The 24605-nt window shown below is 60.7% G+C and overlaps 1 protein-coding gene across 2 annotated transcripts in view; it reads left to right on the forward strand.

Annotated features, from left to right (window-relative positions):
- ZBTB16 (zinc finger and BTB domain containing 16) overlaps positions 1 to 23038 on the forward strand; it is a 63196-nt gene extending 40158 nt beyond the window's left edge. For both annotated transcript variants that reach the window (XM_087778398.1, XM_087778399.1), the window contains exons 4-7: positions 430 to 516; positions 17508 to 17678; positions 19919 to 20086; positions 20374 to 23038. In XM_087778398.1, the coding sequence (XP_087634524.1) occupies positions 430 to 516; positions 17508 to 17678; positions 19919 to 20086; positions 20374 to 20603 (656 nt within the window). In that variant the 3' untranslated portion in view covers positions 20604 to 23038. The remainder of the gene's footprint in view (positions 1 to 429; positions 517 to 17507; positions 17679 to 19918; positions 20087 to 20373) is intronic.
- The last annotated feature ends 1567 nt before the right edge of the window (positions 23039 to 24605 follow it).

Here is a 24605-nt window from a genome sequence, read left to right on the forward strand (position 1 = left end):
ACCTCTGAGCTTCTCGCTCGGTGGTGCCCTTCTGGCTGCGTCTCTGACCGGACGCATCCTCGGGTACCGGCAACGGCAGCTGCGATGGGAAGGGGCGGGAAACCGATTGCAATTAGATGGGTTACAATGCCAGTGAAACACACTGACGTTTAATGATTTAAAAAAAAAAAAAATAAAAAAAAAAAAAAAATCCTTTTTTCCTGGGAAGCAACTCTTTATCGTGCGTTGTGCTGCTACGCGCAAGGAACGGGACCACGGGGGTAAGCAAGGCGGCTGCTTTTCGTGGCTGCGCAGGGGCTATAAAACACGAAACCCTGCCGTCGCACGGGTCCTGCGGTTCGAACGGCACCGGTGGCCGCAGCGACGGCCCCCGCGCGGGTTTGGGCGGGCGTCCCTCGAGTAACCCTCCTCTCCCCTTTCTCTCCCCAGCGGGCGCCAAAGCCCTGGTCTGCGATCAGTGCGGCGCCCAGTTCTCGAAGGAAGACGCCCTGGAGACGCACAGGCAGACGCACACCGGTACGTGGCCCTCCCTTTCCCTCCTTCGCTTAGGCACAAGTTTAATATTTAGGCTGCCTTTGTAACCTTTTGCCCAGCGGAGAGCTTAACCCTTTGTGGTTCCCGCATCCATTTCTTGACTTCAATTTGATTAAGGTAAGTTGGCTGCGTTTTCTGCTGAACGCTCGGAAACGGTTTTGTACTCGCGTTGAAGTCTGCGTACGGCATTTGCAAGGGAAGCCTCCCCCAGCGGCTTTTGGCTTTGGATGTTTGCCGCTGACTTATTTTGGTCTGGTTTTGCTGAGCTCGTAACGGTGATGTTGGCGGACGGAGGAGCGCAACCCGCCTCTGTGGTTAAACCCAGCATCTTTGCACCGCTCGCGGGTGGCCGTTGGTCTCTCGAGCCACGTGCGCCAAAATTTGACCAGCGTGATGCTACTTGGCCACCGTTTCAGGTTTAAGGGAAGCTTCCCAGGGGATAAATACCCTTGTCAGGAGTCTTTGGATGCTCGGGAGGCCAAGAGCGATGAGTTACCAATCATTCGCGAATCCCAGCCTGCGCCGATAGTTGCGTTCCCGTTTTTCAGAGCCTTTATAGGGGTAAGTGCCTCGCGTCCGGAGCTCTGGGGAGGTTTCGTTGCGCTGCCACCGGGCGCGTGCGTGGGCGCAAGCGTCTGCTGGGCGGTCAGACTGCGCAGGGGGTGCACAGCCGCTCGTAGGAAAGGACGCTCAGGGACCTGGGACCCGGGGACGGGCCTTTGTGGAGGGCTGGACCCAGCTGTGTGCAGAAAACCTCTTTCCCCTGTGCTCAGATGTGTTTAAAACCCTGACCGGAGCGGCTGCTGTGGCCTGCTGTTCCCGCCTGTGCTTTGCAGGAGGGAGGTAGCCCCGGCTCCTCTTCTGCTACAATGTGGGTACGAGGCAGCCGTTCGCACAGCGCCATCGCGTTTATTGCTCGGCGTTAACGTATGCACGTGGGAAACGATGGCGCAGCAAACGCGAGGTAATTTGTTCCCTCTGCGAGCAAAAACACCGGCCCTTTCCAAACGGCTCTCGGTAGCCGGCTTCTGCCACGCGCCTGCTATTGCGCTTCCCAGCCCGTCGGGGAGCACAAGGAGCTCTTTATGCATCTTGCAAAGGCCGCCTCGCCCAGGAAGGGTTTGCTGCGGGACACGGGGGAATTCGCAGCCGGTCGGTCTCGGGTGGAGCCTTTCCAACCCCCAAAACCAGGCTGGAGCAGGGAAGAGCGCCCGCTCCTCCCCACGCTGTATTAGGAGCAGTTCAGCCGAGCACAAGCTCGTCTTTCAGGGCTGAAAACCTCGATAAACGCCACTAATGGCCGAGTTCGCAGTCGGGGGTGGCAAGGCGACGCGCGGGCGCTGGGCTGGCACGGAGAGCCCGGCCGGTTTCACGCCGGGGGTTGGAGCACCGACAGGCGCGATGCAAAGTGCTGTGTCACTGGGCGGGAGTAGCTCCGGCCGTCATCCGATCTGGGAGCCGCGCTGGCCGAGCACCAGTTCGTAACTTGTAAAGTAATTGCCCTCCTTATCCAGAGTCGTACGGCTGAGGGCCAGGCTTTACAAATCACAGTCTTTTTAAACCGTGCGTACTGTAGGTTAAGGAGGAGGAAGAGGCTTGCGGCGGGGCAGTCAGCAGCGCGAAGGGACTGACGGCTCAGGGACGAGCGACCCAAGCCCCGGCAGGGAGTTCGAGGTGGCTGAGCAAGCAGCAGCTGCCTCCCAGTTTCCTTAGGTTTCCTGGACCTGCTGAGCATCCTGGGGCGGTTGGTGGGAGCCGGGCTCCCCTCGGTACCCGGGGCTGCGTAACCCCCGGCGTGCCATCGGGAGCGGACGCTGCGGAGCAGCTGTGTAACGATGCCCGCGCCCAAAATCGCCCCGCAGATGCAGAGCGGCTACGCAGTTTTGCTAACGGCCTTGACGCCTCTGCGGGGATTTGAGCCCCTTCGGTTGCTGAAACGCGGGGGCCAGACCGAGCCAAAGCTCAAAGGGCAACAGGAGAACGGAGCACGGGGGACGCGGTGACCCAAGCCGAGCGGGTTTATTTATCATCCCCGCCTCCGGCTGTAAACACGGGCAGCTCGGTTACGCGGCGGAGAGGGGCTGGGTGGCCAGGGCGGCCGAAATGAATCGCTTCCTCTCCTCGGGTGGCAGGCGGAGAGCCCTGCCCTGGCACGGAAAGCATCCCTCCCCGGCCGGCGCTATAATTAACCCCATTCCCAAATAACGGCATCTCCCAAAAGGGACTTTTTGGGGGCGTCCTCCCTCATCCCCCATAGCGCGGCGGGTTGGTTGGCAAAAGACCTTGCAGCCAGCAAAACAGCCCTTTTTGCTAGATGCGCGGGTGGGTTCCTTCAAGGACGGCATCAAAAACTGAGCAGGCTGTGTCCGGCGCAGGCTGACCAGAGGTACCCGCTTTGCTCAAAACCGCGGTGTTTAGGGGAGGATGCGGGACCGGTCTGCGAACGGTCGCCGCTTCTCCGGGTGACCTACGGCTTGAGAGCTTTTCTGCAAGGGACGGCTGAGAGAAAGGCTTCTCGAGGTTTCTTTTCAGCATACGGGGCTGTTTCTTGGGGGAACGGTCAGGATCCAGCACCCCCGTTTATCTCGCCTTTTCTTCCCCCGTTGCCCTCACTGCTCCTCCGATTGACAGTGCAAAACACGAAGCCGGCCTGCTGTACGTGCGCTGCATCGAACACTGTCCATCCTTCAGGGCAGAACACCTACGCCCTAAAGACAAATTAGCTTCTGCTTGTGAGCACAGGGCTGGCTGTGTGCTGTGTACAGCCCGCTCGGCTCAGGACTGAGACGCCCTCTCCGGGCGTTCGCTGTCCTTGGCCCCCGTCCCGCGGCGAGAGGAAAAGCGGCAACTGTTTTGGCTCATCTTCCAGCAGCGCAAGCTCGGTGCCACGCCGGAGGCAGAGCGTGGAAAATTCCTTACCCTTCTCCTAAAACGTAGAGGAAAAACCAAAACGCATCGAGACGACGGCCCGAGGACCCCCAGCAAGCGCCAGCGGGGCTCGGGATGCTCGCGCGGCCGGTGTTCCTGCTAACAGGGTTTGGGCTCGTCGCCGACTTTTATAAATATCAGAGGTGACTCGCCTAGAGTTTCCTCCCGTGTGCCAAGGCAATTAACGCGCGCGAGCGTGCGCGCGCTGGGCAGCCGGCGTCAGCCAGCGGGCCAGCACGGATTTAGTCCTGACCCAATTTCACGTGGGCACGCTTGACGCCTAATATAGAGTCCGTTTTCCTCGGCGTGTAGTTGGCTCTCTGATTTGTGGGGTCGGCGTGCCCCCGGCCGCTCCGCTGAGGATGCGTGGGAGCCTTCGCCCTCCCCTGCCTGCGTCTCCTGCCTGCATCCCTCGCGTCCCCCGGCTGGCGATGCTGGACCGGGACACGACGAGTAGCAGAAAAGAGTTAATAAAACCAACGTGTGACTGAAAATTGAAAAGCTATAAATCTCCCCCCACCTTTTTTTTTTTTCTTCCTTTTTTTTTTTTCCTTTTTTTTTGCTGGGATGTTGGTAGCGTTTTGATTTAATAGTTGGCCAAACACAAGGGTCTATTTTACTCAGAGTTTACAGGCCTCAGGGCTGTTATTCCTCCAAATTTAATAGCATTGAAATTGCAGGGTTGGCGATAATTTGCCTATCACTTTCTGCTCTCCCATTGATGTTTATTGTCAGCGGGATGGAATCTCAATCCGATTCACTTAGATAACATGTCTGTTAAACATTTAGATAATTGTGCCGTCATTAACTTGTCACATTATTTTAGAGATTCAAAACAGTCGTGCGGTACAAGCGGAGGTACAAAGGGAGAAAAATCCGGCGCGTGAGAGCGAGAACCCGGGAGAGGAGGCGGTGGTGCGGTGGGATGCCCCCGCGCTGGGTCCCGTGGAAGGCGTCGCCGGCGGCCGCTCGGGAAGCTCAGCCTTCCTCTCTGTCTTCACAGGGCTTTAACCGCTTTTTTCCCCCCAAAAAAAATTCTGCTCCTGTTCTAAACGCGTGCTGAGGTATGCAGCGGGGTTTTTTTTTTGTTTGTTTGTTTGGTTTTTTTACGTGCCAGAGCACTTGGCATTGCTCTGTTAAAGAGCATCCCAGAAAGCCCGTTAGTGGCTCGGGTTGGCGAGGGGGACGCCTGGGAGCCTGGCGGAGGTGGAGAGGGGACCGTGCCGGAGCTGCGCTGTCACACGGGCACACGCCGTCTCTCTCTGTTCCTGGCGAATTTACGTTTGCTCCCCTTGGTTGCGTGTTTGCCTTATCTCCTTTCTTTTGCTTCGCTTTCTCTGCCTCAGAGTGGTACCCACCTAAAAGATATCAGTGGCGTTACGGGCGCGCGTTGCACTGGTTTTTTCGCTGTTGGAAATTAAGGATTTTGAGCAAGTGGAACGTAACGTGCAAGTTTGGTGATATGAGCCATAAATTACGATGAAGCGTAAATTCCATTTGCCTTACGCTCAGCGTGGCGCCGCGAGCTGTGGCCAAGCTGGCACTCCGCCGGCGGCTGGGGCTTGTCTCGGTGGCGGCACTTGCCACCAGCAGCCGTCTGTAACGTCCCCGCTCCAGCGGCGGGCGACTTGGCTTCAGGAGATGCGATTCTCGACCCCTCTCGGTGCGCCCTCTCCCACGGTTCCATCGGAGCGGTGCCCGGCCACGCTTCCTCACCGAGACCAACCCGACGTCTTCCTGGGCTGCCCGTGGCTTTCTATGACCGTTTCACGGGACTCCTGAGAGTTTTCAGAGAGCAGCTCGACGAGGCTTCTGGGGGAAATACCGCCGGATAGCATTTTTCTCCATAGCTAGAGATAACGCGCTGTAGTATTAAGTACGCTTAGAGGTAATTATCCCTCCCGTGCTCGCTTCGGTTGCGCGGTCCCGGCTGGGGGAGGGAGCGCGGGCGATGCCGTGCAGCGATGCCCAGACGATGCTTTGTGGTTTTCCTCTTGGATGCCAGTGTGGATTTTGGGTGCTCGGGCATGGAAGCGCTGGGAAAGCCCTTGCACGCGCTCCTCCAGCGCGCCGCCGTCCCCTAATGCTTCTGTCGGAGGCTGCGAGCAGCTGACGCAGGGCTGAGATGGGCTTTGCTTCGGGTGCAAGGATCGCGGTTCCTGTAGAGGAGGGAGGAGGCAGGAGGGCCCCGTGACGCACCGGAACGGAGAAAATGGGTGCTGGGTTCGAACCGTGACTCCTGAGCTTAGGAAAACAAATCTGATTAACCGTTGCACGTGGAGGGTGTGCAGACGCTGTTCCCGGCACCTTCAAACGCCGGCGGCGCCCAGCGGGAATCCTTGACCAAGCTGGGGACATTGGATTTGGGGCCGGGGGAGTTGCTACCAGAGGCAGCTCCGGGGGTTTGTGGCTTCAGTAGCAACCGAAAATATGAAATGCCGACAGCGAAGACGCTTTCGTGGCTGCTGTGGCGTTTTTGGGTACAGGCGTCCAACTGGAGGCAAACGTGCCGTGCGCAGGCGCGGCGTCTTTCGTGCAGTGTCGCCTGCAAATGTATTTATAAGAACCTTGGAAAAAATACTCGGTGCTTAGTTTTGGCCGCTCGACAGGGAGCGGGACTCGCTCTCTCCAGCCTTCGGCTGTGGCAGAATGAAACGAAAATGCTGAGCCGAGGAAGGGCGGAACAGAGCAATCTAAATGCGTCCAAAGTGCAAAGCCTCGAGGCTTTTCAGTGCTCTCGCGGCCAAGTTTATTTGCAGAAAGGACGGAAAACGGTACGAGCGAAGGGAAGGACGAGCACGTGGCTTCAGCTGGAGCCCACCGCCTCTCCCGCGCTTCCCAGCTCGTGGCCCGGGTGCTATTCCCACGCAAGCCGGTGTCTTCAAAGGAAGGCGGTTTTTGCAAACGTTTATTTCTATAAAAACGAGGGCTGGGACAGCTACGCTTCCCATCGGAAGCCTCCGTCATTCAGGAGCGTAATTCGCGATGCAAGCGGCCGTGCCGCATCCGCCACCTTGCCCCCCGCCACCTCTGAGCGTGGCGTGCGGCTGCAGCGTGCCGGGAGCTCGCCGGCGTGCGTGCGGCGCGGGGTCGGCGGCAGCGGCACCTCGTTGGCACCGGCCCCGGCCGGGCGGTGCGTGCCGCTGGCCCGGGTTCTGCGGGGTCTCGGGGCGGCGGGTCCTGGGGGGTGCAGCACAAGAGCCCCTTTGTCTGACAGTAATGTCCTGTGACAGCGCTTGAAATCCGAGTCCCGGCGCGCATTCCTGGAACCGGGAATCTCCCTGCCTCCCCAAGCACAGCTGCTTTTTCCACCTTTACAGCAAACGGCAGCGAAAATTCCCCGCGCTTCAAGGCGGCCTCGTCGGGAAGCGCGACGAGGTGGGGCTTCGTGCGAGCGGCCGTGGGCGCTGAAAAGAAGCCAGGAGATGGAAACGTGGCGGACCCGTGCGTCCACGTCCAAAACCAGAGGCCAGTGGTCGGCCTTTAATTTTCCTGTGCAAATACTATTTAAGGCACGATGAGAAAAGCCCTCTCGCTAAGCTACGGAGAAATCTTTCTTGTCCTTTAATTCTAGATGAAGGGGATTAGTGTGAACATATTTAACCTCTGACCCGCGGACAAAAGCATTATCAAATTTAGTTGCCGAGTGGCTCCCCATTTAACCGAACCAGCGCGGTATCTCAGCAATTTTTTTTTTTTTTTTTTTTTCTTCCCTCCCTTGAAAGCTTTAACATCCATTGTTGCCCCCGGAGCGCGGGGGGACTTGGCAGCCCTCCTCTGCTCGCATCCGAGGAGCTTGTCAGAGCCCCCGTAAGGGAAGGCAGCGTCGGACGGTCGCTGCCGGAACCCGCGGAGGCTTCGAAAAGCAAGCGAACCCCCTAAAAAAGCAAAGCTGTCTGTAGCTTGGGCTGCTTTTGCCCTGGTTTCTTCGTGCCTGCCTTGGCGCCGGCCGTTCACCCGCCTGCGATGGCGTTGGAGGCTGCTCGGCCGTCGCCCCGAGCGCAGCGAGACGCCTCTTGCGGCCCTTTGCTCCTCGCTTTGCTCCGGAGCAGGAAAGAAAAGGCGCTGCCGGCTATCGCGCTCCCGGCAAGCTGAGGGATGCTCGGCGCTGCCGCGCCGGGGCTTTATAAAATAGGGATGAAACGCGGGCGAGGAGGCGGCCGGGGTCTCCTGGTCCGGCGGAGGAATGCCGAGAGGGGCCTCCCGTCAGGAGCCGGTGTCCGTTTACAGTGCATCTCTCATAAACCCGGCGGCGGGGGCGAGGGCAGGGGGACCGGCCCTCCTGGTATGTGATTGATTATCTGGTATTTATGCCATTGAGGACTTTTCAGCGGCTCGGGGTCAGGGGGTCATCTCATGTGTCTTGCTGCAAATCCGCTTCCTTTTGTACAGTGCGGGCTGGGTGAGCAGACACACAAAAACAGCTTTTTCTTTTCCTTGGGAAAAAGGGGAGGGGGGCGGGCTGGTGTCAATGAATTTTTTTTTTCAGCCTTTCCTGAATAGTGTCCTTTTTAATTCCAAAGAACTTTTAATTAAAAGTAGCAGGAAAGTTCATCTCGACAAGGTTTAACTTACCTTAGCAGTTACTTTTGTCCCCCGGGATTCGCGTCTCCCTGCTTTTCAAAAAAAAAAACCCAAGAAATGGGGGAGAGGCTGCTCTCGGTACCGTTTTGCCTCTCCCCGGGTTTACCGAGAGGGCCTTTTCATCTTTTCTCTTTTTTTTTTTTTTTTTTTTTTTTTTTTAACGATGGGGGAGCAGGAATAATAAGCGGACGCTGCGAATCCCAGCTTTGTGCCTCGCGGCAGCCGGTGGCTCCGCCGGCCGCGCTTGGCCGGGGGCGGCTGCCCGCACCGCCGAAAGGGTCGTTTCTTCGGCTGGGATGCGAACCGGGGCTCCCCGGCGTCTCCTCCGGGCCAGAGGATGCCAGAGCGGTACCACCCTGGCCGGGAGAGACCCAGGAGTGGAGCGGGTGGGCGACGGGCGGGCGCCGCTCTGTGCCGGGTGGGACGATGGTGGCGGTGGCGGTGCTGGTGGCCGCCATGGTCTGCGACGGGCTGGGACGCCGCAGCCCCGTAGGCGAGCACGGGGGCACCGCAGAGGGCAGGACGTAACGCCGCTGGCCAGGGACATCGTCTGCTGTCCCCTAAAACCCTCTGGCAGGGAAAAGCGCCTGCCTGCCGTGACGTGCCGGTTGGAAAATGCTCGTGGGGGAGATTGCTTGGCCAAAAAGAGAGGGGAGGTGGCGCTCGGCGGACCAGAAACGCTGGTGAGGGCTTCGTCTCCTCGCTCAAGCGCTTTGTTTAACGATGGAGCAGTTTCTGACACGTTAGTTTAACCATCACTGGGAAAACGACGGGGAAAAACGTGTTAGGTTTTCAACAGAACGTCAAACTATTTTTTCAGCTGGTTTCGCTCCAAATTCCGATCGGGAAGAGGAAATCTGGGAAGCCGTTGCGGTGACGAGTAAGCGGGTAGCTGACAGCTTCCCTTCTGATGCGGTGGCCAGAAACGCCGCCGCAATTTGCCTCTGATTGCCCGGGGGAAGCACTCGTCCTCCAGAAGGGCAGGGACGGATCTGCAGCGTGTGGCTTCCTTGGGAACGGCAGGGATGGGTCCAGGGTTCTCCAGGGTGGGGAGCCCTGGGACGGGCTTTTAGGGGTAGGCGGCACCGAGGGGAGCTGCTGCGCAAAGATACCCAGACACCGAACAGGTTAACGTGTTTCGGTCAAGCGATGGTCGTTTTGCCGGGAAAGAGGGCAGCTTTCCATCTGCACCTTTAGGGCTGAAGGAGCTGAATACCGTTTTCCGTCGAGGGTGAGCGGCTGCAAGGGAGTTCGGGGTGCACAAGGCGCCTGCGTGCGAGCCAGGCTCGGCAGCGCCGGCATCCCCGCCGCAGGCGAGGGGAGGCGGGTGGCCCCCAGCATCGTCCCCTCCTGCCGGCACGGTGCTGGCTCCGGGGCACGCGCGGTCGCTGCAGAGGAAAACCGCATCCCGCCGCTCCTGCGTACTTTTTCCCTTCCCGGGAAAAGTTTCCTCTGGCTCCGAGCTTGCCGTTCTTCACGCCTGCGTTAGGGCTGAATTACCATCACCGGCTCCTTCGGGGAGCTAAACCCGAGACCTGTTGGCAAGGGCGCAACGTCGCCCAGCTCTCCCCGCTCAGCTGCGTGGCCAGACGGGGCTCGGCAGTGGCGTTTATCCCTCCAGCCGACGTGCAGAGGCCTTTCGTGAGGGCCTCCGTCGCCCGTGGGCTTTGTTCGGCCGCGGCAGGACGCAAACAGCGCCGTCTCGCACCCTCTCGTCCGGGCTCCCCGGAGCAGGTTATCGTGTTCCTGGCATTGGTACCAAAATGCCTGACGGCTGCTGAAAAGGGAAGGTTGTTCCCGTTGATGCGCTCCATTTCTGGCCACCCGAACGTTTTTGATCTACATCCATAATTTTGACAGATAGACAGTACAAGGAAAAGGCTTTGGGGATTTCACCTTTTTGAAGGAGGGCGTGCCTCCAGCTTCGGCCAGAAGGCTTTGGGGTTTGTAAACATCCTCAAAGAACCGTTTGGCCCAAAATAATAGAAATTAGGCTCAAAAGCGCAGCGCATCGTAGGCATGAAGCCTCCGCGGCGCCTTCCCGGGCTCACGTGGTGTTGGGAGCTCGGGAAGCTCTCGCCTCCCCCCGCCGAGGGGTGGAAATGCAGCAAAACGGGACTGGGCCCTAAAAAGGTCAGCGGGGTTTCGTTGCCAGAGGCGAGGTTTGCGCGACGCTCGGTTTCTTCGGCAGGGAAACCCGCTCGTGCCCCGTCGGTGCGGGTGATGCTGAGCACGCCCCTTCCTTCCAAAGCCTGGGGACCGCGTCTGGGGAGGGCAGGACGCAGCTGGATGTTGCAGCAGCCGGAGAGCGGAGGCGGCTCTTCCCACGTGCTGGGGAGAAGGGCTCGGGCAGGAGATGCTCGGGGGACGGCTTGTCCCCTGCGCCGGTGACGGGGGCACGCCTGGACCGCCGCTGTCCCCCGAGGAGCATCCCTCGCGGGCAAGGAGCCGCCCGCATCCCCTGGTTCGCAGGCAGGCCTCGGCGCCTGGGCTCGGCATCCTGCCCTGGCGACGGGGAGCGTGCCGTGGCCCTCCCCGGCAGCCGATCCCCCCCGCAACGCGCCCCTCGATTTAACGCCCTGTTTGGACCCGCGGGCTGCCTGGCAGTGCTTCGCCCAGCGCGGGTCCGGCTGCCGCCGTGATTGACGCAAAGCCAGTCTATAAATAAAGTCTTTCTCTCCTCTCATAAAGACTTTGCGGTTTAGTTTGCTTTCAAGGTCAAGATCAGACCTTTCTAAATAAACACATATCAAAGGATCATTAGCGGAGCAGCACTGTTAAATTGAGATATTAACTTCTGTCAGCCGCGCGTTTCCTTTTTGTTCTGTCACTCGCGACTGCGGCGGGTTTTTATTATTTTGGCCCTAGGCGGTAGCATCTGGCTTCTGTAGAGACTGTAAAAATTAAAAAGCAACACAAATCATTGCGAGAGAAAAGCAGTAAATTCAATGATAAGAATTTAAAATTAAAATGTTTCGGCGCTTTTATATTCCGCGAAACATGAAACGAATGAGTTGTGTGCCTGTTGCCGTAAAGCCGCCGCCGCTAATAGTCGCTGGGCTCTTTCCCTCCCCGCTCGCTCTCCCTCCTAATCTTCCTTGCCTGAGCAATCGCAGAAAAGCGCAATGAAGGAAGACGACGATGATGATGGCGATGAGATGGAGATGCAGGGGCGGCGGGGAAGGGGGCGAGGTGCTGCCGATGGGACCAGGGGGAGCAAAGGGCCCCCCGAAAGGGCGGCGAGAAGGGGGTGCGCTCGTCCCGCCGCGCTCAAAGGGAGACGGAGAGGTCGAGCGGGGAGGGTGTGACTAATGCGCCGGGTCACTGGGATGCGGGACCGCATTGTCCCCCGGGTCCAGATGGCCCCCGGAGTAAATCACCCGCGGCGGGTGCGGGCTGCCCGTGCCGGGGCCCGGCTCAGGGCTTCCCGCCCGCTCCCCCAGGCTGCTGTGGGCGTCCTCCACGCGCGTCCCGCCCCGGGCGATGGGGAGAGCGGGGCCGCGGCCGGTGGGAAGCGGCACCGTGCGTCGCCGCAGGGGCGAAAGTCGAAGTACTTAGGTTTGGTGTTTCTCCTTAATCCGCTGTGCTTGCAAGGTCGATGCTGTACATCTGCTCTGAAACACGCTTGAGTTTTCCTAGGCTGGTAGAAAGGCGAGCGGGCGCCGAGGTGGCGCCGGGGAGGGGGCATGGCCTGCCCTCCTGTTGCAGCCAGGGCGGCCGCATCCAGCTGCCCCCGGAGGAAAACTAAGGGCAGAAGAGCCGGCAGCGCTGGCTGCTTTTTAAGAATTAATTTCCCATAGTCGGTTAAAGTTGGGAAGAAAGCTGTGCTGTCTCCAAGTAAATAATAATAATAACAATAATCAAACGAGTGCCCCCTTGGGAGAATTTGCCTTCCATAAAGATGCTCATTAGCGAGGAAGCCGAGCCGTGGAGTCCGGAGGCAGCCTCTGAAACCGGGATGATTTGGTGACTCCGGCACAAAACGCGCACATCTCGTGCGTTTATCGTCCGGGGCTTTCCCCCCTCCCCCCATCTCTACTTAACCGTGAAGGTTGTAGGGGCTGTCGGGCTCCAGCCGAGCAGCCGGCATGGCCAACGGGTGCCACCGGCATCCCTCAGAAGCACCTTGCCTCGGCGTGACACCCTTCAAAACCTGTGCGTCCACGTGTGCCTGTGCCGGCGTTTTGCATGCCGGCAGCAGCGTTCAGGGAAGGGCTCCTTCGCACCGCCCCGCGGGTTCGCTTCGGTGTTGTCGCCAAAACCCCCGCTTCTGGTTTCATTAATAATCCCGAAAACAGAGACCAAAACTGGGTTAATCTTCTTACCCTGAGCAGGGTGCATCCACTGCCCTCCCGGGGCAAAACGCAACCTCGGTGCTGGTGCCGCCGGCCAGCGCCCCCGGGGACCGTGCCAGTGCCCGCTGCTTCTGCCTGTCTTTCGTCACCCATCCTCCTCCTCCTCGGCTTGGTGCCAGCGGGACGTGCGCGGCAGCCCCAGCGAGCCCTCCGTGCCGAGCTGAGCCCGGCGCCTTACATACGTGCCCCGCAGGCAGGGCTGGAATGGAGGGCTCCCTGCAGCTCTCGGGCTGCAGTCACCAGGGCTTTTGTCCGCTTGCCTCCATGGCCCCGAGGATGCTAAAAACGGCGTCCTCCCCTAACGCCGCTTTTCACGCCCGCCAGCAGCCTGCAGCCTCCCCTGCAGCCGCAGCCAGCAGCATTGTCCGGGAGGGGGAGGCTGGTAGGGAGCCCTTGACAGGCTGACAAAAAAACGTCAGAGGTCCCTGAAATCTCATCTGGGGAGAGCCAACAGCCCTCGGGCTCCTGCTTTGCGTGGCCGGCGTGTTTTGGAACCGGCTGCCTCAGTCCGAACGATAGCGGCAATTTTAGCGCACCTCTTTGGCACGTGCGTCACGTAAGAGATTACGCCAAGTGCAAAGACTGAAGGAGGAGCGAGTCTCGTCGAAGACCCCGAATTTGCAGGACACCAGTCGAGGGGCTGGGGGTTTTACGGTGGGCGTGAGAGGCAGCCACAGGCTCCGTCAGCATCCTCCGACGCGCGCGCTCTCGTGCCTGCTGTAACGCCAGAGCCTTCCCGGCGTGCCCCTCTGCAGGCTTTGATTACGGGTTTCTAATGCCATTGATTATTGCCGCAACGGATGGACAGAGCTTCTTCCGCGTCTCGTAACGCTGCTCTGAGGAAAGACAGGGAAGAGATGGCAGCGTTAAGAGGAGGATTCGGGGAGGGGCGGTTGGGTTTGCGCATCCCCACGTTGGCTCTGTGGGCCTGGGGACCGCCGGGGCTGCGCTGCCGTGGCTGGGGCTCAGCGGAGGATGCTTCGCCGGCACGGTGGCACCGGTCCCCTTCGGTCCCCCCTCCCCTGCTGCCGGAGCATCCCCGGTCCCCGGGTCACCCCGCGCCGAGGGCCCGGGCTCGGCGGTGCTGCCGCGGGGCCGGCGGGAGCGCGCACGCGCGCGCGCACGGGGCGGGGGGGGGAAAACTTGAAGTCAAATGTCTGAAAGTCAGATCCCTTTTTAGTATGAATTTGCTGTATCTCATTCTGAGCACTAATTCCAATTTAATTGCAAGTGGCCTGAAGCCTCTTCAATAGGAGTAACAAATGGTTTGATTTTGTAAACTTCATCAGACTGCATTTTAAATGCGACACACTAGCCCGGCTCGAATGCCAATGAAGCACTGAAGTAGCTCTCTGTTTACTAATTATCCGTTTTTACTTCAAGCCACGCTGGCTGGCTTGTCTGATTAAATCGGATTTGTGGGATAGAGAACAGCTAGCAGAGTTTTCTCTATAGTAAACGAGATTGAAACTATGGGCCGCCTGGCTGCACACTGTAAATTATATTTCCTTTTAAAGGGGACGTGTCGCCTTTCTCCTGCCGGCGCACCTCCCGCATCCTAAACTTCACGGCGCGGGAGCGCGCCCGGCTCCTTTCCGAAGGGAGACCCGCCCTGCCTCCCTCGCCCGCCGCCGCGCGGGTTTTTATTTTAATTCCTCCTCCCGCCGAGGCAGCGGGCGGGAGACGGCGCCGCGCTCGACGCCGTGATGCCTGCAGCGTCCCTCGCCACGAGCTGGACGGGGCGGAAAAGCCCCGAACGTGGCGTGTCGCGTCTCGCGTGCCTTTGCGTCCCCGGCGATCGCCCGTCTTCGGGAGCGGCCTGGCGGAGAACCGGGATGTGCGTCTCCAGGCTTGCGGCCCGGGGGGTTTTTACTCCCCGGAGCCAGCGTCCGTCCCCTAAAAGCCCGATTTCAGGCCACCTGCCGTTTAAAACTGCCTCGCACGAGGCAGCCAGCGTGCTCTCCCAAACAGCATCCAAAACCCAGCCTGCTCTGGCGTCTGCCTCCAAACCCCACGGCAGCGCCGGCAGCCGCCCCGGTAATGGCTACGGCTGCCAGCGAACGGCGCCGGGTCTGGCAGAGATGCGCGAAACCGGGGAAGATGGGCGAAGGTGGCTGCCGAACGCGGCGCAACGGGGCTGCGCTTAAACCTCCCCGGTTGCCAAGACTTTAATTCCGCAAGCTTGACCTACGCCGCCCCCTCCCTCGGTATCTATCTTTGTGCCCGGGGGCTTTTTATATTTTAATTTGCTTCTGAACATCCTGCAAAATTAATGGCGCGCTCGGGGCCATTGTGCGGCGTACAGTAGAGGGAAGGGCCGGCGGCGCCCGCCGAGAGCCACCGCGTTTCCCAGGGAATGAATTGCTCGCCCGCCTTCGCCCCTTTTAATTGTTGACAGTAAAAAGCGTTTAAATGCCGCTTAATTTGTAATCATCTTCCCGCAAAAAGGGGAGAAACCATTAAAACGTCAGGGAAATGAATAAATCCGTCTCTCGCTGGTTTGGGGCGGCGGCGTTTCTTTATCGGGGGTGATTTTTCTTCCGATGGCTGAGGGCTGGCTCGGGGCTGCTCCAGCTGGGAGCCCAGGGCCGCGCTCGGGGTGGGAGAACGGTGCCGAGTCCCCGCGTCGCCCGGCGCGGCTCTCCTTCCGGCGAGCCTGGTACTGCCAAAGCCCGGCTGCGGCAGGGACGGCAGCCACCCCAGGCAACCTCTCATGGGCTTTCCCATTTTTTTCCCGCCTCCCATCCTCTCTCCAAAGGTGGGACGTCGCTGCACGTGCAGCTTTAAAAAAAAAAAAAAAAAAAAAAAAAAATCGGCTTAATTGAACGCCCGCAGCGGGACGGTGCCCGGCAGAGACCGTGCTTGGTGCCGCGGTCCTCGGCTGCTGGAGAGCCGCATCGGCGGAGCCTCGGGGCCGCAAACAAGCGGCGCCTGACCTCGGTCCTCCGCGTCCATCGAGCTGCTGGGCTGGATGCCGGGATGCAGGGCCGTCTCCTGCATCCTCCGCCTTTGCGCCCCGTGGACGCTCTGCTCTTGGAGGGTGGCTAGTGCCGGTGCACATCAACCTCCCCCCTTTGGGGTGTCTGTTTATTTACTGGTGCGTTACCTAAAAACAAAAGAATTAAAAAAATGCCTTTTGAGGGCCCCGGCAAGCAGCAGCCCGGGGGGATGCCCAGCTCCGGGGGGACGAGCGCCGTCCCCGTGGACCAGCCGGTTGCGTCCCCCGTGCGTGCACGAGGCAGCTCGTCCCCATCGCTGCGGCTGCCGGAGTCGGCCCGGTTTTTTTTCAAGCGGGGGCCAATTAGTTTCACAAATGAGGGCCCTACGGTGCCAGGGAGGATTTGTTACGGCCCCGCGCGCCGGCCCGGCGGCATTGTCCTGCCCTCCGCCCCCGCGGGAGCCCATTGTCCCCGGCCTCAGCGGGGGCCGCTGGCGGCAGATTTATCGGGGCCGGCGTCCCGCCGGCCGGGGCCTCCGCTCCGCAGCTGGCCGCGGCGCTGGGGGCTCAGCCCCGGGGACCTTTGACCCGTCCTGCTGTCACCGCCGGGGCCGCCGAGGGCCGCGGGGCCGCATACCTCTCGGGATTTGCTTTGCACGGCCCGTTCGGGGCTGGCCGCTTTTTTTTAATTTTTTTTTTTTTTTTTTTTTTTTTTTTTTGTCTCGGGAGCGTTTTGTCCGCAGCTGCGTGGGGGGCGCGTGAGCCCGCACCCCCCCGGGATAAATCCCTGCGGAGGGAGAAAGGCCGCTCCCGTGCAGGGCCGCCTCTCTCGCTGCTTTTATTCCCATTTCGCTAGGGGTTTTTTTCAGATTTCAGAGCGTTTCTGGGCAGCCCGCTGCGTGCCTTGCCGAGGCTGCGACTGAGCATCCCTCCTGGCGGCTCCTTGCGTCCTCGGAGCCACAGGGCAGAGCCGGCCGCGGCGTGCTACCACGGCACGGCGGATGATGGCACGACGCCGGGGCGGGTGACGATGCGCACCCAGGTGCTCTCTGGGATGCCCGTCACCCAGCTGGTCCCCGGGCTGGAGGCGCGGGGCTGGCCAGGAGGGCGCCGCCGGCATCCTTCGGGGGGAGCATCCTTTGCTGGCACCTGCCTGCGCGCCAGGCAGGACCACGCCGCCGCCGCGGCGGGTGCCTGCCGCCCGCCGTTCCCCTGCCCCGTGGCGCGGTGGTCCCGGCGGGCTCCCCTCCGGCGACTCCGCCTCGCCGCCGGGTTCCCCCGGGCTGCTTTTGGCAGCGCGGCGAGCAGCCCCCCCGCCCCTGCTGTTCCTAAAGGCGGCGCAGATCCGTCGGTTACCTTGAACATCTTGCTGCTGCTAATGAATTGCTAATACAATTTTCTAGGTAATTTTATTTCCATAGTCCTCGCGTTTTAATGTCTCCAAAAAGCTAGCATTTATTTGCTTAATCTCCCCGCGTAATACAATTTGCACTGACTCGTAGGTTCTGAACAATCAGCTGCGCGTAAACGAAAGCAAAGTGTTTAATAACACAAAGGCCTGATATTTTTATTGACGGTGCGTAAGTATCCGGGGTTGGGTTTTTTCCCTGCTTTTGCCGTTGGGCTGATGCAGCCGGCTTTATACCCGCGCCTGCGGCTGGCAGGACGGAGCTTGTCTTTGCGTTAGGGCTCGGGACCGCGCGCCGCGCAGGGGCAGGCACGTCGCCCTCTTGCATCCAGCCCCTGCTCCCCGGGGCGGCTTTGCGGGGTGTTTTGTTTCCCGGGGCCCCCTTTCGCCAGGCATGGAGCGGTCTGAGCTCGGCAGCTCTTGCAGGTGCGTGGGGTTGCGGTGATCACCCAACAGCTGCCTTGCGTTTGGGCATCCCTGGGGGTCACAGGGCTGGGGCTTCCAGCTGCCTCCAGTGCAATAAAAGCCCCCTGCCCTCTGCCTGCATTCCCCCCGTGGGGCCAGCAGCAGCAGGGTCGAGGTGGCCAGCGTCCCACCGCCGGGGACTTCAGCGACACCCAGAGCCCCGCAGCTCTCAGGGTCCCCCCTGCCGCCAGGAGGGAGCGGGGGGACCCCGAACACGTGGCGGGGCGGTGGGATAGCGGGACGGGGGTCCTGGGTGCCGGGCGCTGCCTAAGTCGGATCTCTCCCTCTCTGGCAGGTACGGACATGGCCGTTTTCTGCCTGCTGTGTGGCAAGCGGTTCCAGACGCAGAGCGCCCTGCAGCAGCACATGGAGGTGCACGCCGGGGTGCGCAGCTACATCTGCAGCGAGTGCAACCGCACCTTCCCCAGCCACACCGCGCTCAAGAGGCACCTCCGCTCCCACACAGGTACGACGGCTCCGCCGCCGGGGTGCTCGCCGCTCGGGCGCCCAGGGCAGGCTTCTCCCCATTTGTAAAAAAAAAAAAAAAAAAAAAAAACAAAGGGAAAAGAAAGGTGAAATTGTCTTAAAAGTGTCGAGGCGACTGCAGCTGAGGTTGTTTGGATTTGAAAAATGAAACGGGAAAAAAAAGCCGCGTGTAATAAGTTGATCCGGTGTAAGGCGACACGTGACCTTCTTAAGGGATGTGCGATCGTACCCGCTTCATCGGCTTACAGGCGGTAGATGCACATAATCAGCTGGTGCTCGGCCCTAATGGGATTAGGGCGACCTGCGCTACGTGTAGCTGGTGCTTCGGTGGCGCAGCCCACCGGGGCAGGGCCCGGCGTGGGAGAGCGGGGCTTGGACCGCCTCGCGCCGTGTCCCCGGCTCCTCCGCCAGCATCCCTGGGCAGGTCCCCAGGCAGGGCCAGGGGAGGGCAGGGGGGAGAGGTCCCGGCCGCACGGTGAGCGCCGTCACTCGGGTCCAGCTGCAAAACCCCCCAGCGCAGGAGAAAGCAAATCCTTGGGGGACGAGCGGGGTCGTGCGGGGGGAGCCTGCCCAGTGCTTCGCAGCCCTGCCGTGCCTCGCGGCCGGCGCCACGGCTCTCTGCAGCTGCGTGGGTGACGCGCTCCTCGCCCACCCTTTGCCCTGGCGAGCTGGAGGCTCCCGCGCCTTCCTCGGCTGCGCTTTTATTGCCGGCAGGGAGGAAAAGGCGTGCCGAGTCGGGGCACCCCTCCTCCTTTCTCCCCTTAAGCAGAGCGCGTGCAGACAGCCTCCAAAGGGGACGTAAAAGCGGCTGCTGGGGGGACACGCGGGCAGCGCGAGGGGAGGGTCGCTCCATCCGGGCTGCGGCCGGCGGCTGCCAGACCCACGCGTGTGCCTGGGCTCGGGGTCCCGACGTGGGAAACGGGAATCGCGTGCTGATGATAAGCACGTTAATGCCGAGCGCTGGAGCTGTTTATAGCCGGTAATCCGGTGACCTGGGCTGCGGGTCGGGCCCTGCGTGTCCCACCCCAACCTCTGCCGCTTTAGCAGCTCCTGGCTGTGAAAGAACACCGGCATCATCGGCGCTTCAGGGGTGTTCAATCGTGCCGCGTGGTTTCATCCCGCGCGGATGCGGGATGCTCGCGCTCCTCCCGGGGCCGGAGCCCGCCGGGGGCCGCAGCTCCCATTTACACGGCTCCTCCGAAAAACCCAGCACGTGGAAACGCCGTCTGCCTCTGGCTGCAAATCGCTGCCTTGGACGACAGGCTCGAAAACCGAGGCGATAATTTGGAATTGGGCGTGGGGAGGCGAAGCGCAGCTGCCCCCAGGCAGCACCCGGCTCGCCTTTGAGGGGGGTCCGAAACGCGTCCCGAGCCGCCGCCGCCTCCTCCTCCTCCTCGGGTGCCCAGCAGCAGCGGCGGGAGGGGGCGAGGGGCCGCAGGTCTCGGCTGCGGCACACGGGGAGAGAGTAAAATATCATTTTAAAGAGGAAGCGAAAGCGCAGGCATGTGAGTATATAACGAGAAGGACAATTTATGCCCAGGCACGAGTGCAGTTTGACACGGGGATAATGAAAAAACGTAGGTCATTGTGGATGACTTAAGCCTTCACAGCTGAAGAAAATGTATGAAATGCGGGGAACATTACACGCTTGGCAGCTCCGCACATCTGCAGCAGGACAAGTGAAATACAGTTGGCCATTCTTTACCATAAACTGTGCTTGTAGGATATGCGGCACAGAGAAATTGTAATTACAGTGACAAGACAAATCAGTAATATTTAAATATTCATGAACAAAGTCTCGGACGATCAATCTATCTTTATTGTCCTTGCCTTCGCGGCTGTAATAAATAAGTAGCTGGAGCCCTCACCTTTCCTTCAAATCATTCTGCCTTCGGTGCCGAACCGGAGTTCATTTATCAGCCGCCCGGTCTGGAGCGGGGGAGACGCCCGGGGCCGGGTCTGTGCCGGCGATGCCTGGTGAAGAGCCCGGGAATTGGTGGCGGGAGGCTCGCGGCACCCTCCGGTCTCTTCCCCGCTGCGGAGCCGAGCGTCCCCTCCGCACGGGGATGCGGAGACTGGCGGGCCGTGCTGGGGTAGCTGGGATGCTCCGTCCCTCGGGATGGCGGCGGCGGGTGCCGGAGGCAAAGGCAGGCCGGGGCGCTAGCTTTGGCATGGCGCGGTGGCCGCGACGGTGGCTCTGACGCGCGCGTGTGCTTGCAGGCGACCACCCCTACGAGTGCGAGTTCTGCGGCAGCTGCTTCCGGGACGAGAGCACCCTCAAGGGCCACAAGCGCATCCACACCGGCGAGAAGCCCTACGAGTGCAACGGCTGCGGCAAGAAGTTCAGCCTCAAGCACCAGCTGGAGACCCACTACCGGGTCCACACAGGTACGTGCTGCGGGGGGGGGGGGGCCTCCGGTGAGGCCGGCGGTGCCGAAGCGGTCCCCCGGCGGAGACGCCAGCAGCGTGGACCAGGGCGGCGGCCGCGGAGAACGAATCGTCGGATGCGCCAGCACGTAGCCATTGTAAATAGAGGATCAATAGAGAGATCGGTTTTGCTGTTCATTACTCGGTTATCGGCTGCGCCCGCCGCGGCAGCGTCGATGCCGGGCAGTTAATTACCGCCCGGAGGCCCCGAGCCCCCGCTGACGCCCCCGTCTCCCTCTCTCCCGCAGGCGAGAAGCCCTTCGAGTGCAAGCTGTGCCACCAGCGCTCCCGGGACTACTCGGCCATGATCAAACACCTTCGGACCCACAATGGCGCTTCCCCCTACCAGTGCACCATTTGCCTGGAGTACTGCCCCAGCCTCTCCGCCATGCAGAAGCACATGAAGGGCCACAAGCCGGAGGAGATCCCCACCGACTGGCGGATAGAGAAGACCTATCTCTACCTCTGCTACGTCTGAGGGAGGAGGCGCAGGGGCGGCGGGGCCAAGTGGCGGAGGACTGGGCAAAAAAAAAACCCCACCAAACCCGCAGCGTCCACGGCCTTGTTTGTTTTCGGTTCTCGTTCGCTGCTTCTCGCCAGAAGGATCCTGCGGCTCGCGCCGGGGCGGGGGGATGCACCAGCCCCTTCCCCAGCCCCGGCCGCTCCCCCTCCCCGGCCGCTCGTGCACCCGCTGCCCTGGCACCCTCGCTGCGGGGCAGCCTTTGCCCCTGGCAGCCCCCGGAGAATTGGCTTCCCGGCCGGCTCCTCCATCGCCGCTGCTGCCGGGAAGCCCGCCCGTGTAGGAGCGGCACGCTTCCCCGAAAGCGCACGAGTGGCCGGTGCCTTGGGAAGGCTTTCATTTCTCGTTTCCTCTGTCCACCGCATAGGGCCCACCGTGGATGCCCCGCTGAGGAGCCGAGCTCACACGTGGGCACGGCTCCGTGTGGGGCTCGGCCCCCGTTTCGGGAGGGTTCCCACGCTCCCGGGCTGTGGCGTTGCAGGTGGGAGGGCGCCAGCGTCCGGTGAGGACGGCCTCGGGGGGGGGGGGGGATCCCGGCCGCAGGAGGGTGTTTGGGGGTAGGGAACCGGGTGCCAGCCGAGGCCTTGCGGTGCTGCCCGGGTCTGGGTGGGCGCGAGGGGTGCCCGGAGGCTGCCGCCCTCCCCCTGACCAAAGACCTCTCTATGCATTTCCCCTTCCTTCCCCGCCTTCCCGGGGGCAAGGGCGAAACCCCCCCCGCGGGGAGACGCGGCCGGTTTGGTGACGCGCGGCTCGGTGCCGGCGTGGGTGCCGCCAGCGCGCGGCGTCGCTCTGAGCGGAGGGATCCTCTTTTTTCTGCTAATTCGGGGTGCCTGGAAGGTGCCGAGTGTGGTTTTTTGCCCAGCCCTCCGCTGCAGGAGCCCGCGAGCGAGGGGTGGCAGGTGGCTTCGCTCACCGGTTTTTTTGCTTTTCGTTCGGTTTTTTTGAACTTTCTTTTGGAATATTTCCGCGTTTAGCACGTTTTACTTGAAATTACCTCGTTTTTTTGTGACCTCATGAGCTTTTATTGATTTGGGGGGGACGGGGGGCGGCGTGGCCGGGAAGGCGCGAGCCGCGTGCCCGGTGCTGGCGGTGGAGGGGCGGCGCGGCGGCAGCGTCCCTGCCGGCCTCCCGTTGTGCATTATCCTTACCAAAACTGGTATTTTTTGCCCGGCCCCGCGGGGCCGGGGGTGTCGGTTCTGAAGCTACCTCTTGTGTTCGTTTTTGTTGTGTTTCTCCTTCGTGGTCGCGGAAGCGGGCTCTGCGGTTTCCATCCCGCGCAGCGCTTGTGGCCGCGGCTTTTTATTTGCCGTTTTGCTGCGTTTGGGTGAGAAGGGGGGGAAAGAGTCGGGGGGAGCGGGACGGTGTCTGGATGTGGTTTGGAGGGACGCGGATCGCCCCCCTTGCTGGGGGCTGCCGGTCCCGGCAGAGCCCGTCCCGCCTCTCCTGGCACCGAGCAGGGATGCGGCTGCGGGCGCAGCATCCTCCCTCGCACCCCGGTCCGGCTTCGCACGCGCGCCCCTGCATGCGGGACCTTTGCTGCGCCGCACGGGGTGGACGCCGCTGTTGTACAATCCGGGATGTGACTGTGGAGAACGGCTCGTTTAATTGTTGTGCCTAAGAAGAAGGGGAAAAAAAAAAAAAAAAAAAAAAAGGGAAAAAAAAGTTAAAAAAAAACAAAACACAGTTCTTTCACACGGAAAGTTGCTGCAATTTCTGGCGCGTGCGCGGGCCCTGCCCGCGGCGCACCGGCGCTGCGGGTGCTGCGGAGCACGCGGCCGAGCTCACGTGGCTTTTTTTTTTTTGCTTTAACCTCCCCTCCCGTCCCGCCGGCCCCCTCCTTCCCTCGCTCCCTTAGTGCCGCAGCTTCCCGGCTGCGACGGCGTCGGGGTCGGTGATGGAGCGATGCCGCGGTGCCCCGGGCGCGCGTCCCCGCCTCTCTTTGCCGTGGCGTGGCGAGCCGCGGCGCAGCCCCCGCCGCCCCTCCATATATATATAAGTATATATATGTGTATCATAGCAGTGAGGACCAAGCGCCCCGCGGGGCCCCGCGGCCCCGGGCTCCCTCTCCCCTGGCTTGTCGTCGGTGTCGTGAGCGCCCGCCTGCCCGTCCCGTTGCTCTGTGTTGCCGCTCGTGGTTCGGGTCCGTCGCTGTCCTCGTTCCGTCTACCTCAGCACCTCTCTGAGCCCGGGCGCAGAAGGTGCCCAAGCCCCCCTTTGGTTTTCTCAGAGTATCTATCGGCCCCTATTTTTTGTACGACTTCCTCCCTCTCCCCTCGCCGTTCGCTCCCTTGCGGTTCTGCTTGCGAGTCCTCTCTGTCCTCTAGCCACAGATGCCGTTAGCTAAAAGTTTCCTGAAAAATAAAGAAAAAAAACAAAAAAAAAAACAAAAAAAACACAGTTGTGGTGTCTCCTAGTTGCAGCTCTCCGCATCTGCCTTCGTCCTGTGTAGATTCAGATGCATTTCTTTGTAAGACTTCAGTGTTTCTGACAGAGGAAAAAAAAAAAAGACAAAAAAAAAAGAAGAAGAAGAATATACTGCTGCAGGTTTTTTTCTCTCCATGTGTCACTAAGTGAAGTTCGTGCCTTCTATAGCAAAGAGAATATTTTTTACATCCTACTAACAGTAGATTTTTTTGTAGTGAACATTTTTTGTATTTTTATTTATAAGTCTCATAAGGAAAATAGCAGTGTTCAGTTGTATACCTTGAATCTGCAGTTAGAAAACAAAACAAGAACCAATAAAGTTAATTCCGTTGTCTCGGCCTGCCGTCTCCCGTTCCTGTGCCCGTGCCTGCTGGGAGGAGGAGGAGGAGGAGGAGGAGGAAGGATGCATGCCACCGGCTCGGGGCGAGCCGCGGGGGGACGCACGGCGGTGAGTTTGGGGTGCCTGCGCGGCTCCCCGGGGCTGCGGTGGGGGGCCCCGTCCCTAACCCACCCCTGACGGACGGGGAGCGCCCCCGGGACGCGGGGATGCCGACGTCCCCGCGGACGGGGAGCAAACCCGCGGCCCTCGTCCCGGGACGCTCGCCTCCCCGTCCCATGGCGCGCTGCCCGCGCCCCTGCCTGCCTGCCTGCCTGCGCGGCTCACCAGGGAGCTGAGCAAGTTTGCCTCAATGAAAGTGAACTCGTTCATTTAAACCTGACTGCGGAGTAGTCTGGCCCCCCGCTGCGTTAATTATCCTGTAGTTCTCGACTGATTGCTGTACACTAAGCTTAAGCCCTCCTTTATTTATTTACTGACTACATTAACAGCAGCGCCGGCACTCCTTTTGTGCCGCGGCAAACCGTACGGCGTGCTGCGGCGAGGCCAGGAGGGTGCTGCCGGCGTCGCCCGGCCGTGCCCGCGCCCCGCAGGGGCTGCCCGCCGCCCGCCTGGGCGTTACGATGCACTTAAACGTTAATTAGGGCACGGTCGGAGTCTCCGGATGCAAAGCATCGCTTGTTTTTCCAGGGATGGGTGACGCGTGCCGGGCCGCCGCACGTGCCGGCGTCGAGGCCGGGCTTGTCCTGTGCCCTAGGGCTTCCCGGCAGGTCTGGGGGGCCGTGAGCCCGCCCCGAGGTCCTGGTGGCGATCCCTGCCTCCCAGAGCTTCCCCCCGGCCCAGCCCTGCCAGGGAGGCTTTGGGCAGACGGGAGGACTTTGGTCCCGGTCCAGGCAAGCGGAGGTGGCCTTGCTGCAAGCGGCCGGCCGGCTTGCAGCATCCCTGGGAGAAGGGGGGATGAAGCCCCTCTCCGGCGTTCGGCCTGGTACAAAGGCGTTATTACAATGACGGGGAAATTGTCGTAGGACCGGGCCTTTGTCTGCACACTTGCGCAGCAGCTGGGAGCGATTATGCTGCAACAATGTTCTGTTCCATCAACATTATGTCCTCATTAAACCTTTATTAGTAGATTAGATTCAGATTTATTGATTTTATTTTTTTTCTTTTGAAGAGGAGAATCCAGGCTCCTCTCGGAGAGA

Source organism: Nipponia nippon, unplaced genomic scaffold (assembly GCF_047370975.1).
Source record: "Nipponia nippon isolate SJK-2023a ecotype South Korea unplaced genomic scaffold, ASM4737097v1 scaffold_43, whole genome shotgun sequence".
Taxonomy (NCBI): domain Eukaryota; kingdom Metazoa; phylum Chordata; class Aves; order Pelecaniformes; family Threskiornithidae; genus Nipponia; species Nipponia nippon.